Source organism: Theobroma cacao, chromosome 1 (assembly GCF_000208745.1).
Source record: "Theobroma cacao cultivar B97-61/B2 chromosome 1, Criollo_cocoa_genome_V2, whole genome shotgun sequence".
Taxonomy (NCBI): domain Eukaryota; kingdom Viridiplantae; phylum Streptophyta; class Magnoliopsida; order Malvales; family Malvaceae; genus Theobroma; species Theobroma cacao.
Window position 1 is genome coordinate 9,882,236 of NC_030850.1, and position 16,465 is coordinate 9,898,700.

A 16,465-nucleotide genomic window follows, 5' to 3' on the forward strand; every position below is an offset into this window, starting at 1 on the left:
ATCATTAATGTCAATTTTAGACTAATGCACTTTCCATTACAAATTGAACCATTCATCCAAAATATTTTTTAAAATGCTTATAAAGTAATATTATCTTTTATTTAAAAAATTGAATTCGGATTTCTTCTCTCAAATAAAAAAACCTTACAATACTCTTAATTTTTTTGTTTTATGTAATTATTTATAATTTCATTTACTTTTTAGTTAAAACTATTAAGCAAAAATACTACTAAAAAATATGATAAATATGATTAATTTAAAAGTATTTTTTTCCCCTTAGTGTCATGTCATTATTTTGTCAAGTCAATACGAAATACCGTAGGCTACTTGATCAATAATCAACCTCTTCTGGCAAAGTAAAACATTCTGTAATTTTTGTGAGGAAAATGGGCCGGTTTATAGGAAGAAGGCCCAAAGCCGCCCAACATTTTTTTGGGCCAAAATTGAATAAAACAACGCATCAGCCTTGTGGGATGGGCCACCATCACTCACCCATTATTGCTAATTCTGTTCCACTTTTTCTTGGGCTACATTAATTTTGTTTTACCTTTTTTCTTTATTTGGGAACAAGTAATTCAATCCCAACTTTTAAATTTTGGAATTGTATTTAGACAATGAACTAATCTTTTGTCCACTTCTCTAGCTGCCTTAATCAAGGATTTCCATGAATTAAATATTACTATTCAAGTTACATTGAGATATTTTTTTCCGTATTTTTTTAAAGTGATTAATCTTTTACTAATTATTGAGTTATCTTGATGTGTTTCATGCTATTTCCGATATCCATTTCTTTTTTTAATATCTTTGGTTAGAACCACCTTATATTGTATCAAAGCATAACATTCCGCATGTAAGATAAATTAATAATCTCAAATATAAAGATCACTTACACAACTGTCAGATGATAAATTATTCCATAAACACCAAAGTGACATGCCAAATGAAATTTTAGTGACATGTTATATTGAGTGAACTTATCCTTATAACAAATACCCACATATTAGTTCATGTATCCTCATAGTTCAATTTATGAGATGAATTACTCATTTTATAAGTTAAGAACATAATCATGTATCGGTTTCTATATTTTATCAATATCCATTTTATTTTATATAAAACTTTGATTTGGAACTATTTAAAAATAATTCTTTCATGCAATATAAGGTTCTCATAATTACAACTTTTTATAATATTTTGTGCAAAACATACGATATTCCATAAATTTTATTTCAATCAATCGATATTTATAAGTCCTTTTAAAAATCAAGAATGTCTTTTTTAAATAATAAAAACTTAAATACAAAGATATATCTTTACACAGACCAACTTTGTTGCTTACAAAGGCATACAACTACACTATTAGTACCCATCGAAGACCTCTTGTCCTCTGTACAAAAATTGCTTGACTTATCTCTTAAGCACTCATCCATCGATCCTGCAGCTGCAAGTTCTGCATTTGTAACCTTGAGCAAGCTCTAAGCCTGTTATAAAGCTTATGGCGTTTAGCACCAGCCTTTAACAAATCAAACATGACTTTTCCTCTCTTCCTCTAGAGCTTAAAGCAGCATATATTCAAGCCAACTTCAAGTGTATCAAAAGCCCACTCATCTTGCAATACTCAAAGAACAGGTATTCACCAAAATATCAAAATTGATTTCTCACCTTAAGGTATATTAAATATTAGAAAGTCGACCCAACCATCATGGGGGCATATATATTCCTAGTATGAACAATTTTTAACTTTTAACTTAATGCCTTGTAGAAGAACTCATCAAAGACAACAACTAGGCATCAAACATATCTTACTCAAGCAACCTCAAGAAAATTGCTAAAAAAAGGGGTTAATTACTCATTTTGGGATCTAATAAGTAACAAAACCTTCATTTTACTATTCAACATGTTATTTTATTTATTTTAAATAGGGTGTAACATTCTTTATTTGGTAATTGTTATCCTTAGGTGGCTTCTGGAAAACATTAACACCCAGATTAAGATTATGAAAACGTGAAGCCATCCAATCAATCATTTCCAAAAATAACAGTCATAATGCAAATGGACAAGCTTGCAGACCCCAATCTCTTTGTGGAAGCAGCTCTGGATCCCGCAATTAATGTTTTGCACTGCCACACTTTAGGACAAGACTCAAGAATGACCCTTTGGAAACAAACCCTTGCATTTGTAGTTACTAAATGTGGAAACAAAAGGAGAGAAAGAAAATACCCAAACATATAAACAAAACTATAAGTGTTGTAGTCATGGAGTCTTGACCCACCAAAGGCTTCTTTTCAGCTTCTTTTTTTTTTTTTTGTATTTTCTTTCACTTATCAATCAGACCTATACCTAATTCAAGCTCAAACCTCCAATGTTGGCATATGCTATTCCTTTCGATGCATGTATCTCTGCAGATTTGGTAGCCAGAGGCCATCAAGATTTGGGTCCACATAAGAGAACCCCCTCAAGAGGGTTTGAGCCCATCATTTGATGTAATAATAACACTCAACAGCAACTGTCATTTTCTGAGACTCGTATACAACTATAACTGTAATGGTGACAAATTTCCCATCAAAGACTTGCCCACCTATACTCAAAATCACAAATGTGATTTGGACAACCTCCTAATTCATGATGATTTATGCCATAATCATTAAGTTTTGTTCCATCTCTTTTCTTGACCAAGTTTTAGTTTTTGACATACATGCAAAATGTATCAAGAGGTGAAAATTCCAATTAATAGAGTAAATAAATTATATGAGAAATCATGCTAAAGGAAAAAGGATTAATCCCAATATCTCATTTATTTTTTGAATGAAGAGAAAAGAACATTTTCTCCTACCCAGAGGTGTCCAAGCCGGGCTACACACCCAAGCCTATTATTTTATTATTTAATAATATTTATTTATTTATTTTTAATTTTAAAAATATTAATATAAAATAGTATTTTATTATTTTAACAAATATATGTAAATGGACGGATCGAGCTGACTCAAGCTTAACATATAAAAAGGAAGGCTCGATAGCTCGATCAGAAAGCAACTCGAACCCGACCCACGAACATCTTTATTAAAATACACTTTTTATTAGCACTTTCCTAAACTCTGTTTATTTGTAAGGGATTTATCATGTTCTGTCACTTATTTGAGAATATTTTAATGGAAAATTAATAGAGGTCTAGAGAAATCCATGCCTTCATCTCCTGTTCTTTTTTACGACAATACATATACCTATACAATATAATACTAATAACTTTTTTAGTACAGGGGGGAGTGTTTTAACTCCAACCTAGGATGTCTGTTCCACCCCTAACTTGCCTTTACCACATGAGCTAATAAATAAAATAAATGAACTTATAACGAATGATTATTCTACACATTGATTGGTTCTAAGAAGGTGAGAAATGGGGTTACCATGACATTTAACTTTATTTGATTTAATTTTGTTTGACTAATTTCATAAGTATATAATTTGATAAAAAAAATTTGGGAAAATTCCTCTTATATGACTTCCTTTGTTAGTTGTTTTGGGCAAAAGATTTCTTTTTTCCAAATTTTAATAATATGGTAAATAATTTTCAAATTAATGAAAAACACATGAACTCGTACGTGTTCAGTGTGATCAATTTTAATTGTACTATATCTTGATTTGTCAATCTTATAAATGGTGTGATAGGAAAGATTCATGTAATAATTTTTTCACGTAATTATCTCATATACCATAGTTACACATCTCGCAGAAGAAATATTTAATGAGTAAACCAAAGGGTAAGTTACTCAATTAGTCACCACTCACCAATAAAAAACAAGTAAAAAAAGCATAAATCAAACGAAACTTGATCAAATCTTTAGTTGCACAGATTGAAACCAAGTCAAGCTGTACCTTTCTCTTCTCTTTGAAGAGCAAAATTAAACTATACTTTAGAATTAGACTGTTATTCCTAAAATAAGATAATTAATTTGACAATGTCAGGATCTCTCTTTCTTTCTTCCAATATTCCTGAACTGAATTAAATATTCCATATGGTGTGCAGTGAAACAGCTCCCTTTTGAAAAACATCTTAAGAAATCTCTTAAGTGAAATTTGACCGTTGTTACCTCCAATGTCTGGGCATAAATAAACCATGAACCAGTCAACTCACCAAGTTGTTGCATTTGGTGAGTCGCTATATATAAAATACAATAATCTGCAGAAATGTCACTATCTCTCCTTTCATCCTCTTGATGAGAAAAGAATAATATCTTCATTGCATTGGTGGAGCAGATGATTGAACGAAACATATTGGAAAAAGCTTTGGGTTGAATAAATTCTCCCTCTTTGCCTAAACTACACTTTAGTGGTTGAGAGAGGCGGTCAAGAATGGTTCAAAACATGGAAAATTTCACATTTGAAATTGAACTTTACATAAAATCAACTGCATGCAAACTTGACATGGACATAAATCAATAAGAAAAGAGAACAAATGGAATTTTTCAATGAGAAATTACAATCATGCACAAGAATATGTACAAAATGATATTCTGCAACAGAGATGGGTGACAATATATATGTATTTGTGTGTGTGTAAATATATATATATATATATATATATATGTAATGATTAGATGAGCTAATTAATACGATTGATTTCTTAACTAGTGAAGTCATATTTTCTATTTTCATTCTAGTTAGTACAAGAGAAAGAGCATATATATATACTGAATTTAGGATTTCTAACTACTCCTTAATTAAACCATATTTACTTGACTAATTAACCTAGATATGATATCCCAGTCCAAGTTTGGTTTTTTTTTGTACTTTAATATGCTAATGGGCCTAATTATCAGTCGACCTAATTAGTTATTAAAGGTTTAGCTTAACTTAAGTATAAAAACTTATTCTACTCGATGTTTTATGGTTAGAAAACACTCAAAAAGGAAGTTGGAATGTTAGGTGCATGTATTCCTTCACTGAGTGAGAAATGAACTGAAATTCTCCTTTCTCAAAATAAAGAAAGTGCGTGTTTGTGTGTGTGACGACTGCTAGAGTGTTTGGGGGTTGGATTTCATCCTTTCCCGATTGTTGTTTTTTTTTTTTTTTTTGGTATAAAAGGACACTAAGATTTAGGGGTGTTTTTCACGTTTGCATGCCTAAGTTACATTTTTCATTGTACTGTTAAAAAGAGACATCCGATAGCGAACAGTCAAGAGAAGCCTTGAACAACCAAAGTGATACCAAAAAATATCTTTGATTATAGAGAGTTTATTGACTTTAGAATCACTCCAATCTATTTTGTGGGTTGATTTTTACAAAAAGAAAAAGTTTCTATAAGGATAAATTTTTTTGTCCAAAAGTTCTCTCATGCCGTTTGTCTCGTTAAGCTCTTGCACTTAATATATGGACAGAAATTAATGACTTGCAAAATCATTAATTATGATAACAATTTTCGAGAAAACGTGGTTTTTGCGTATCATTGAAAGTAGAAACATGAAATTATCATTATATAAGAAGAAGTACAACAATTTTCCTTGTGTGTGCTGTGTGCAATATAAATCTCCCATTCTCAACGGCTAAAAATATAGAACAATGTCACATATACATGCATCACATGTTTCTGCACGGAAAGGGAGAGAGAGAGACAGAGAGAGAGTCCGCATATATGCGGCTGTAATTGCAAGGTTTATCAGCCTGCTATCTTTGACGACTCAGAAACAAAACTGTATGTTTCACATTAATTGCCTTTTGTCACAGGAAAGCGTGCAACACTTGAAAACTTGAATATCAAAGAAACAATGGCAGGCTGAAAATGAATATAAGCCGCAGCAGCAGCCATCTTACGACAGCACAAAAGCCGCAGCCTTACAGATATATATATATAGTCAGGTGGAGCCGTGGAGAGTAGTTTTCTGTACACATGTATGCAGCTGTCAATGGAAACTTGTTTCCTCATGATCGAAGGAGAAGTCATAAAAAAAACGTTAAGAGGCTAGCTAGCTGGACTTACGAAAGATTCCAAGTTCAAATCATAGTCTACTTTCCTGTGTATGACTGTATCGTTAAATATTTAAGCGGAAGAAAGGGTGGATATAGAGCACAAACGTGGAGCAATCATGTCATACAATATTTTCTTCGCAGACATCTCAATCAGGTCGTGCTGCATTCATTTTTTCCAAACGCTGAATGTACAAATTAATGTTCCAAAAACAAATTGCAGTACTCAGATTAATTCTTAAAAGCTAAATTAACCATCCTATGTCTACAGAATTAATGCCAATATATGGTCAGTACTGTAGCATTGACCGTACTGTCTGCACCTAACAAAAAAACTGCTCTCCTCTGACTAACGTTTCCATAAACGATTAATGCCAGTAACCATGGTTCGTTCTTTCTTTCTCTTTTATTTATTTTTTCTTTGGGTTTGAGGGGAACAAAGAGGTCAGCAATCTCAAGCTAGCTCGCTCGTACCCGTGGGGGTTTTAATATTTATTTTTGCTATTCTCCATATGAAAAGTCGCACCTATGTATACCAAATATTCCAGCTACACTCAATATGTACCACCATGATTAATTCCAAGATTAGAGCACTCAAGCCTAATTTCACTTGAACATAGATTGGCAATAAATTAAGTTGTAATTATCGGCTATGGATTTATTAAACATAAAGCAGAGTAATTTAAGTGAACAGAGTGATTACTTTCTGCAAATTATTGACTTCAAAATGTCCATAATTTCAAAAGCCGTATATATATATTCCATTAGGTAGGCTGAATTAAACTTTTATGCATAGTGACTAATTATCCATAATTCATTAATTCTGGGGAGTTAGATTCATACATGTATTCGCGATGTACTTATTATATAATAGTGTAACTTGGTCCTTGCATGTTAATTATGCTGTTTTGTTTTAAGTTCTTGTTTATTGCACTATATATTCAGAAGAGACAAATATGCAGGCACACACACATAAACACATTGATTAATTTGATAGATTTTCTCCCTCTTCTTGGTCATAACATATATCTATCCTATTTTTTCATCATTTTGTGTACTAAAAAGCACCATTAATTGTTATCATTACATTTAAATTCTTCGTGCAAACTTTTGAAACCTCTGGGTCAAGTCAAATATATAACATTAGGAGCATAGCTTTAAGCAGGCTTTTCCTCGTTTTTTTTTCAATTTGCCAGCTCTATTATTAGTTGGGAGAGGGCAGCCTGTTGGTACCACAGGGACCTGATGTACCATATATGCATAATTCATAAAAGAAGTGCGCGGACCATCTCATGATTAGATCTTTGACATCAAAAATCATTTCCACATTATTCCGTGGCCCTCTCTCATCTACAATCTACAATGTACATCTTATCAATTGGCCGGCCTTGGGGACTTATTTTTGTGTGGGAAAACGTTAAACAGTCCGAAAAAAAAGTAGCACAGTTCGATCAGTCCACATCTGTAGAGATACATGCAATTTTTGCCTCTAAAGTTGATGTCATCTACTCCTTGTGTATATCACTCTTTCTATCTCCCTACTTTCGGATACTACTTTTTCAGATTACTTAACGTTGTCCTTTGGTGTACTCTACAATGCTTTAATTTGTAGAGAATGTATAATAATGTTGATCTCTTCTTTTCAGGCTAAACATACTCATCATGTTATTACCTGCTTTTATGCATCAACTAGCCACTTTTTTTTTTTTGGCACTATATACTGCTGTGCCTTGACTTTTGTCGAAGGAGAGGTTGTTCCTTTTCCACGCTTAAATAATTCTAGTGGTGATTCGATATTACATCATATTCCTTAGTAAGACAAAAATGCGAATCATGCCATCGAAAAATTAATGGAAGGGAGACGACATTCTTTCTCATTGGAGCTAGCTGGGAATTTTTTTACTTGTATATGTAATAAACAAAGATTGATTCCTTAATCGAGGCGTCGGCAACAGAAATTTGGGTTAAGTTGTTGGCTTTCTTTTGTGTTTGACTCCTTATGTGTCAAGGAATTGGTGGAATATTTATTGGAATGTTAATTTCTTTGTATTTTTCGTTTACTTTATGAGCAAATTTATGTTTTAAGAATTTGTCGGGAGATTCAATTAATTGTAGAGGGAGAAATATATATATATATATATATAGAGGAGCACAAAGCATTTTATCATACTTAACCGTGTATTACATTTGCATTCATGTTCCAAATCAAACATATAGCTATGCCAATTTTCTTGTTTGAAAAGTCAGAAATATTTCTGCTGTAATGATAGAAGTCATGGACTACGATATGCCGAGGTAAGTCTTTAGCTTTCCCTAATAACCAAAAGACTTACCCTAAACTGAACTAGCTATATATAGTAAGCGTTTTCTTTATTATTACTATCGTTTTACATGTATATGTATATAAATATATATATATATATATTTCACGTGCAAATTATCAATATAAAATTTAGGATGCTTGTCTCAAAAACCTAGAGCATGTGCAGATGGCATGCTGAATGAATAAATTACAGTGAAAATTGAGGAACAAAACATTCTTAAAAGCAATAATAACCCAAAACAACATGGGAACAAAGAAAGATAGAAAAGCATGCTTTGTTATGTTTGACTAAGCTTTTATCCACCAAAAGTCTGCCATAAAATTCGGATGTTAACGGTGCCCTTGAAATCAACAAAAGATGACGTCATCGCCTACTCAGCAGAAAAATGTAAAAAAAAAAAACAACAGCCAAACAATGCACATATTAGACTACCTTAAATATAAAAAGGTAACGTAAATAACCATTTGATCCAAAAATATATAATAATAGTGATAATATTAATTTTTAAAAATAATTTTTTTATCTTTTCGGACTTAAGTTGCACTGTAACTTAAGTGAAATAATATCTTTATTAGGTGAAATTTATTTCATTATTCATATAAAATGGGAGGCAAGGTATATGTCTCTTTTTATTTTGTTTGTTTTATATTTTTATTAATAAAATTTTAACAAAGTAACTGAATCCATGTGGGAATTTCCAACCTTAAAAAAAAAAAATTGCACTGTAACTCTTTTCCAATGTAATTACGAAAAAGTGCAGACGCAAAAATAATTAAACAAAAGGTGTGAAAAAAAGCTGCAGAAATATCTCCCACGTGCTACCTACGGTCAAAGGGCGGTGCCCAATCCCTGACACGTGTAAGCCTCTTCCTCCAATGTAAAGAAACCGCATAGTTGGAACGTTGACCATTTCCTACATCTACTTGACTGTGACTGTGACTGCCAACATAAGATTGCCGGTCAATCACTGAATTTACTAATTCTCTCTTTAAAATCATATTTAATGGATAATTAAAATACATAACAATAGTTTTTCAAAGGATCTTTTAAATCTATTTGTGGTAAGAATAGTTACCTCTCCATTCCATTTTTTTAATCTTCTAAAATTATATTTTTTTCACTTACTTGAACACATAATACATTTATATTTTCTTATTATTTTTAAATATCGTTTTCATGATTTTTTAAAAAACTTTTTGGTATTGAAAATCAGGAAATGTCAATTTTATAACATTTTTAAATTGTAAATATAAAATATATACTAAGTTCTTTTTTTAATTTTCATGAAAGTCAAATAAAGATAAAGAAAAAAGAAGTAAAACGAAAACGAAGATATGAAATATTCCCTTCAAATATATATTTAGAGATTGCATAATTGTATCTTTGTGGGTTGATGATGTTCCAAATGGGTAGAAATTTATTGCTTTTGTTGAGCTGTGATGACTTTTCTTTTTTCCTTTTTCCCCCTTTATTTTGGCACACATCAAAACTAATAAAGAAAAAGAAAAGAAAAGAGTGGTGTGAGAAAAGGGTATAAAGATGTAATTATTTAGTGTAAAATTGTTTTCCTCATATTAATGTGCAGCTCTCTGCATAAATTGAGATAGGTTGATAATTTTGACAAAAGTATATATTTAGAGGGAAAGATATAGCATTCAATTATTTAGAGGAAAAGATGTAAATAGTCAAATAGGCTATAATGATCCATGAAAAGATTGTTAAATTAGATTTTTAAAAGTGAAGACTTAAATAAGAGTGGAAAAAAGCCAAACCTATCTATTCCCTCACAGCTCTCTGCCCCCTTCCCTCTCTCTCCCTCTCTCTCTCTCTCATAATCAACAACAACAACACTAGAAAAATCTAACACTACACTCTTCCTTAGTCTTATAAAATAAAACAAAGTTTCTAACTCAAAGCCCCCTTTTCTTCTCTCTCTCTCCCTCTCTTTTGAACTTGGTTCAGTGTGGTTTATCCTTCTTCTTCTTCTTCTTCTTCATCTTTATATCTTGTTGCTTCATTCTTGTTATTGTAATTAATTCTATGTCGTCAAATGAAAAGAAAGATCTACATCATTATGATCCTTTCCAAGGATTCAACCGATCGACCTTTCCATTCTTTGACGACAATCCTTCTATGTACAACCAAGCTGCTGCAGCTCTAACAGCTCCAACCCAAAATTTTCAGGGCTTTGATCCTTCTTACATGAGCTTCACTGACTGCTTACATGGCTCCGTCGACTATAACTCCTTTTCAAGAGCCTTTGACATATCTTGTTCTTCATCTGATGTTGTCAGTCCGATCGACGACAGTAACTGCAAGAAAATTGGCACTGCAGATAATTCAGTAGGGAATATTACTGAAAACCCATCCACACCAAATTCCTCAGTGTCTTATTCTTCTAACGAGGGAGCAGCTGATGAAGATTCAAGCAAGAGCAAGAAAGATAAGCAGCCAAAAGGGGCTGAAGATGGAGATGACAAGTCAAAGAAAGTGTAGGTTATTTGAAGCTCTATTTGGTTGTTGATTCATGGTAAAGGTTGAGAGGTTTCAGAACTTGCTTTCTTTTCTGGCTTCTTGGATTAATAGGTTTCGTACTAGCTACTATCATTTTTTCTCTGACAAACTTTCAAAGTCTTGGAGAGGACTAGCTCATGGTTTCAATATAAAATCCATAGTATATTTCTTTGATCAGTTTCTTCAACTTAGAGTATTAATAAAAATTTTCTCTGCCCTTTGGTGGAAGGAATTTCAAGTTATATTTTTTTATTATCATCATCAGCTTTTCCCTTGACCAGCAGCAGTGTTTGAATGCTACATCCATTTCTAGGGATTAGCAAGGGATCCAGAAAAAAGAAATACAGACTGAGAAGCTACAAAACCCTAATACATGATTACCCATTTACGGACATAATTAGTTGTATATTGTGTTAAATTTTCAGGAACAAACCAAAAAAGGAGAAACGGCAACGAGAGCCAAGGTTTGCCTTCCTCACCAAGAGTGAGATTGATCATCTTGAAGATGGATACAGATGGAGGAAGTACGGGCAAAAAGCTGTCAAGAATAGCCCTTATCCAAGGTGGTTCTATTGATTGATCTATTCAAATTTCTGCGCTTAATTTAGTCCAAATGATTGAATTCTTGATTGATATCTTAATTAATTAGCATATTTACGCCAAAATAAACAGTGCATACATATATATAGTATATAAGTTTATAGCAACACATGATTATCATTCTGTTTAATGCAACACATGATTATCATTCTGTTTTGATAGTATAATCTTGTCCAAATTGCTTTAAATGCAAATCATCCTTGTCCGAGACTCCTAGTAAATTTCATCTGTCATCTGTTATCATTTGCGATAACTGGTGAGTTTAGTACTCGGGAAAATTCTTTTGAAATGTTATTGATCAAAATGATACTTATTTATTTGCAAAAACTGAAGGATATATAACTGTTTATAATGAAGGTTACAAGGTATGCTCCATATATAGGACGATAGATTACACATAGAAATCACTCCATTGTTGTGCAATGATTTCTAGGAAATGAAGAAGTTACCTTAGGTTCTGACCCCAAAAAAGAAGCTAACATGTTACGACTATATGTTAACATAAACAAGATGTTTTGTGATCTCACTATCTTCACTTCCTATCGCTTGGCCACTGCAGAAGTTATTACAGGTGCACCAGCCAAAAATGTACTGTTAAGAAGCGTGTTGAAAGATCATTTCAAGACCCATCAGTCGTGATCACAACATATGAAGGACAGCATAACCATCACATCCCAGCAACGCTCCGAGGCAATGCAGCTGGGGTGCTTTCACCTTCAATTCTGGCATCATCAGCATCAATGGGTCCCAGCTTTCCTCATGAGTTCCTAAGTCATTTGCTTCCATCAACAAGCAATCCAGGAGGAGACACTAACTCTTTGCACTATCAAGGCCTTGCTCCTCACCAGCAGCAGCTTCAAGTTCCTGATTATGGCTTGTTACAAGATTTAGTTTCTTCCTTCACCCGGCAGGCGCCATGAGCTCTTTTCCCCCGTCCTTTCATATATATATATATATATATAGATAAATGAACTAATTCAAGTATGGCTCACTTAGAGCATTGATGAATATCTCTGACTAGCTGGAGTTTGAGCATTTTCTTTTTTCATCTTGCAAATTTCTCTGCTCTCTCCTTTCGTCAAAAGGCTGAATGATGGCTATTCTCTTCAAGAAATATCAATCTGTTGTGATATATGTGGCCCCCAAATATGGGAAATGCAAAGCTCTAATGGAGGAGATGGGATTGGTCCAAGTATGAAGTTTGGGACTCCATTTTGTCTATGCTTTTTTTGTTATATATGCAATTGCAATTATTGTGATAGTTGTCGCTTACTCATGTGCCTAGAGATGAAGTCGAAACATTGGAAATTCTTGAGAAGATTGATTGTTCTTTGTTCTCTTTTGTGCTATAAATTTCATATTATCTCATGTTCTTAGAGCAAGTACCTTGAAAATTAGCTTTTCTTCTCCATTTAATTGATCCTCTTTCTATGCATATGAGGATCATATAATAATAGCAAGTGTTGAATATCAAGCGGGAAAAAACAAGAGAGAGAAAAGTTGACTTCAAGCCTTGGCTTATCAGGGAAGATGGAGAAAAAGTGTTATCATGTCTGTCAAAGTAAATTGTTGAAGACTTCAAAAGATTCAACATGACATATATATTTTTTTTGTTTGGTTTATCAACATTTTAAAGAGGGTTAATCAATAACTTTCCATTTGATTAAAGTTTGCATTAATATGTAGGTATATACAATTAAAAATGTATAAAATCAGCATCATATGGAAGTTTCAACTAATTAATTTAGTCTATTTTTTTTTTTTGTAAATTAAAATAAGATTTGATAATTAATAGGTTAATTTGAATCACGACCTTATGTTCTTTCTTGTTTCATGCATGCCTATTCCTTGATAAATACAGCCAAGAATAGAAAGTTTGGTTTACACCATGAAGTATTGATTTCTTGTATAAGAATGGAAGTCAAATCAAGAATAATTAACAGGCTCTGACCTAAAAACAAAGTCATCTTAATCAATGGAATCCATAACCAAACATTGTTTAGTTTTAAATGCCTGTAAGAATTAGACTTGTAACAGAAAAAAAAAAATTAAATGCAGGCCTATGTAACGATACTTGTATACTATTTGGCTTAATAAATTTACTATGATTGATTCTTATATTAGAGTAGTTAAGGCACTCACTACCTAACCGGTAGCCATATCTCTCCATTTAAGAAGGGCTTAATTAATGTATGCATGTATGTATTGCATGCTTGTTGATTATCTTTACAGGAAGCCATTCAACCATTTTAAAGCATTTAAGAGACCTGCATGTTTTCATATATAGTAATTAGTTTAGGGTCATGATAATGAAATTGAAATTTTCAACAAAAAGTTTGAATTCTGCACAAAAGATTAATTTTTTTTAATATCATTGGGGTATTTTTAAGTTTTGTTTGAATTTAATCTTTCTCCGAGAGATTTTAAGGATACATTCTCTTATATCAATGTGATGCGTATTGAGGATTTTACTTATAGAGCATTTCATGTAATAATCAAACCCTAATATTGACAAAAAAGAAAAAGGACTTCTTTCCTTACCAACTGAACTAATCTGTATGGATGCAAAAGATGTTTTGTAACTGCTTTGTATGAAAAGGAAAGTGATTAGATCTACACAGTGATCCCATTCTTATTGATTTTCTTTTCTTTTGGGTGTTTCTTATTATTATAAGCAATCTTTTCATATGAGAATCCTATTGAAAACATTTTCAAATGTTGGTTTTTAATAACAGATATACAGAAAATGACATCTTAGTCTCTTACACTGATTAATTCAATAAGATAGGGGAAGAATAATTATTGGGGTGGACTTTTTTCAAACTATGTTATTCTGTTTAGTGATCTGCTAAAAAAATATAGTGTTCAAATGCATAGATATATTGAGAGATTTGTTCAAGTCAGAGGGCCAGTGACATCCACCTAACTCACCTTTATTTAGTATGAGCAATTTGGAAGGCATTCATCAGATTATAGGTAGAATATAGATTAAAGTACAAAAGAAACCCTTTCATACCCTATATAAAAACACAAAGGTTGGATTAAATTATTTGCATGAGATCCAAACCACCTCCTAGTAATGGACAAAAGAACATAAATTCTCAAACTGTTCACACTTAAGTGTAGGCTTTCTTTTGAGAATTACAATTTTTTTTTTTAAATTACTTTCATATCTAACCTGACAAAAATTTTTTAGGTACCACCTGTTGCTAAAAGTTGCAAATTCCAAACCCAGAAACTGCCAACTTGCCCAAAGTTAAACCTGATGCGGTTGACATTGATTATGAAATTAATAATCATAAAACTATGACTATAGAGGCAGGTTTCAGACTTGATAGAGAAACAAAAGAGGACCAGATTCAACTTATTTCTCTTGTCAAAGATCCTGAGACTATGGTTTTGTGTTCCTGAGCTTTAGCGATATCGATTTTCTGTTCAATATAACAAGAAAAAAGAAGTTTTCTCCCTCCACTAATTATATGTGTTTGTTGAGTAGTCTTATTCAGGTTGATTAATTTTATTTTCAAACAACATCCCTTCAATTTTTATCAATTGATTTTAGATTAGATGTTTGATATAATATCAAATTCATGTGACAAGTTCGTCTACTTATCTGTTTTATTACCGTTACTGTTATTCCATATTAATCAAGTCTTGAGTTTCACATTGAACTTCAAGTTTTATGAGCACTCTGCATTTAGTATAACAGATCCCAAAAGTGGTTGTTTGCTTGTAATAGTTAGAAACAAGAGCAACAAAATTTAGTGAATAAAAGCTTTTATTTATTTATTATGGAGGTTATTGGTTGAGGAGTTGCTATTGTTAGGTAGTTTGTAATATTGGAAGCTTTATTCAAATGTGATTATTCAAGATTAAATATAACTCTTAAAATAAGACAAGTGTTTTTAACAAATACAATTATTGAAAATTGTTTAGTGGATACGTATATTGCAACACAACATATATATAAACAAACACATATGTTGAAATAACAACAAATACAATTTTTTAGTGTAGATAAAAGGAACATATACTTCCAAGACAGACTTCATCTTTCAAAAGCATTATGCAATAGACTTATTGTATCCTAAAGAGTCCTTATCTGCAAATCTCCATAGTAGGTAACAACTCTTTCAAAACCCGTCTCAAGCCTTTCTCCTTTTTTCTTATAGTATTTTTCTAATAATTTTTAAAGAGTTGTTCTCAATGGAGTCTAATCTAAATTCGAGATTTCAGTTCATGAATCAAGAATTCATCAAACTTGATTGGTTTGATGGAACCAATTTCATCCGTTATAGAGATAAAATGTTTTTTTTGCTCACAACCTTGAAGATTTATTATGTTCTGAATCCGATTCTTATTGCACTTCCAAAACCAATTGATGAAGATTTTAATGCACAAAAGGCATAAAGGAAAAAAATGTGAAGAATTGATATATGTAGTGGATATATCCTAAACACTTTGACAAATTGTCTATATGATCTTAACTCTAATTTGAAGACTCCAAAGGAAATTTAGACAGCATTGGAGACTACTTACAAGAACGAAAAATGAGTCCTTAAAACAATCTACTTATCATATGAACCATAAGTTTTGGTTTCATAACTAAAAGACATTGAGGTTAAAGTTCCCAATGTGTTACAAATAGATGTAATTCTTTCTAAACTGTCTCAATCTTACAATAATTACAGAAAAAAAGTTCTGCATTATGTTGATTCTATATCAGTAAAATAATTCATAAATTAGATGCAAATAGAATGTGAAACACGTATACGTGATGCATTATTTTAGCCCTCTTCTGCTATGTTTGCTTTTTCAAAATTTTTAGAATCTAAATTCTTTTCTACCTTCCTTGATTTGCACTCACTAATCATATGGCTTTTCTTTGCACAGTAGAAATAATTTATATTTTTCTTTTTTTTTGCTTAAAGGTCTATCTTAAAACTTTCAGTACAAATGATTTGAATTTTGTAGAATTGTTAGAATTCTAATTCTTTTCAAAATTATTGGAATTTTGACCCATAAAATTCAACTTAGAATCAAATGGTTGAAATAGTGCATCACAG

At 31.9% G+C, this 16,465-nt stretch overlaps 1 protein-coding gene across 1 annotated transcript; it reads left to right on the forward strand.

The window, feature by feature from the left end:
* On the forward strand, nucleotides 10,212-12,764 carry LOC18612173 (probable WRKY transcription factor 71). The gene is made up of 3 exons (XM_007048811.2): nucleotides 10,212-10,777; nucleotides 11,225-11,362; nucleotides 11,959-12,764. Exons 1-3 carry the CDS (start codon nucleotides 10,326-10,328, stop codon nucleotides 12,317-12,319), a joined length of 951 nt encoding a protein of 316 aa, XP_007048873.2. The 5' UTR covers nucleotides 10,212-10,325; the 3' UTR covers nucleotides 12,320-12,764.

Excerpts from the sequence above, each read along its gene's own strand:
- LOC18612173 (XM_007048811.2), top strand. The coding sequence starts at position 10,326 with ATGTCGTCAAATGAAAAGAAAGATCTACATCATTATGATCCTTTCCAA. Across the intron at positions 10,778-11,224 it reads GATGACAAGTCAAAGAAAGT|GAACAAACCAAAAAAGGAGA; the intron begins GTAGGTTATTTG and ends TTAAATTTTCAG. Across the intron at positions 11,363-11,958 it reads AAGAATAGCCCTTATCCAAG|AAGTTATTACAGGTGCACCA; the intron begins GTGGTTCTATTG and ends TGGCCACTGCAG.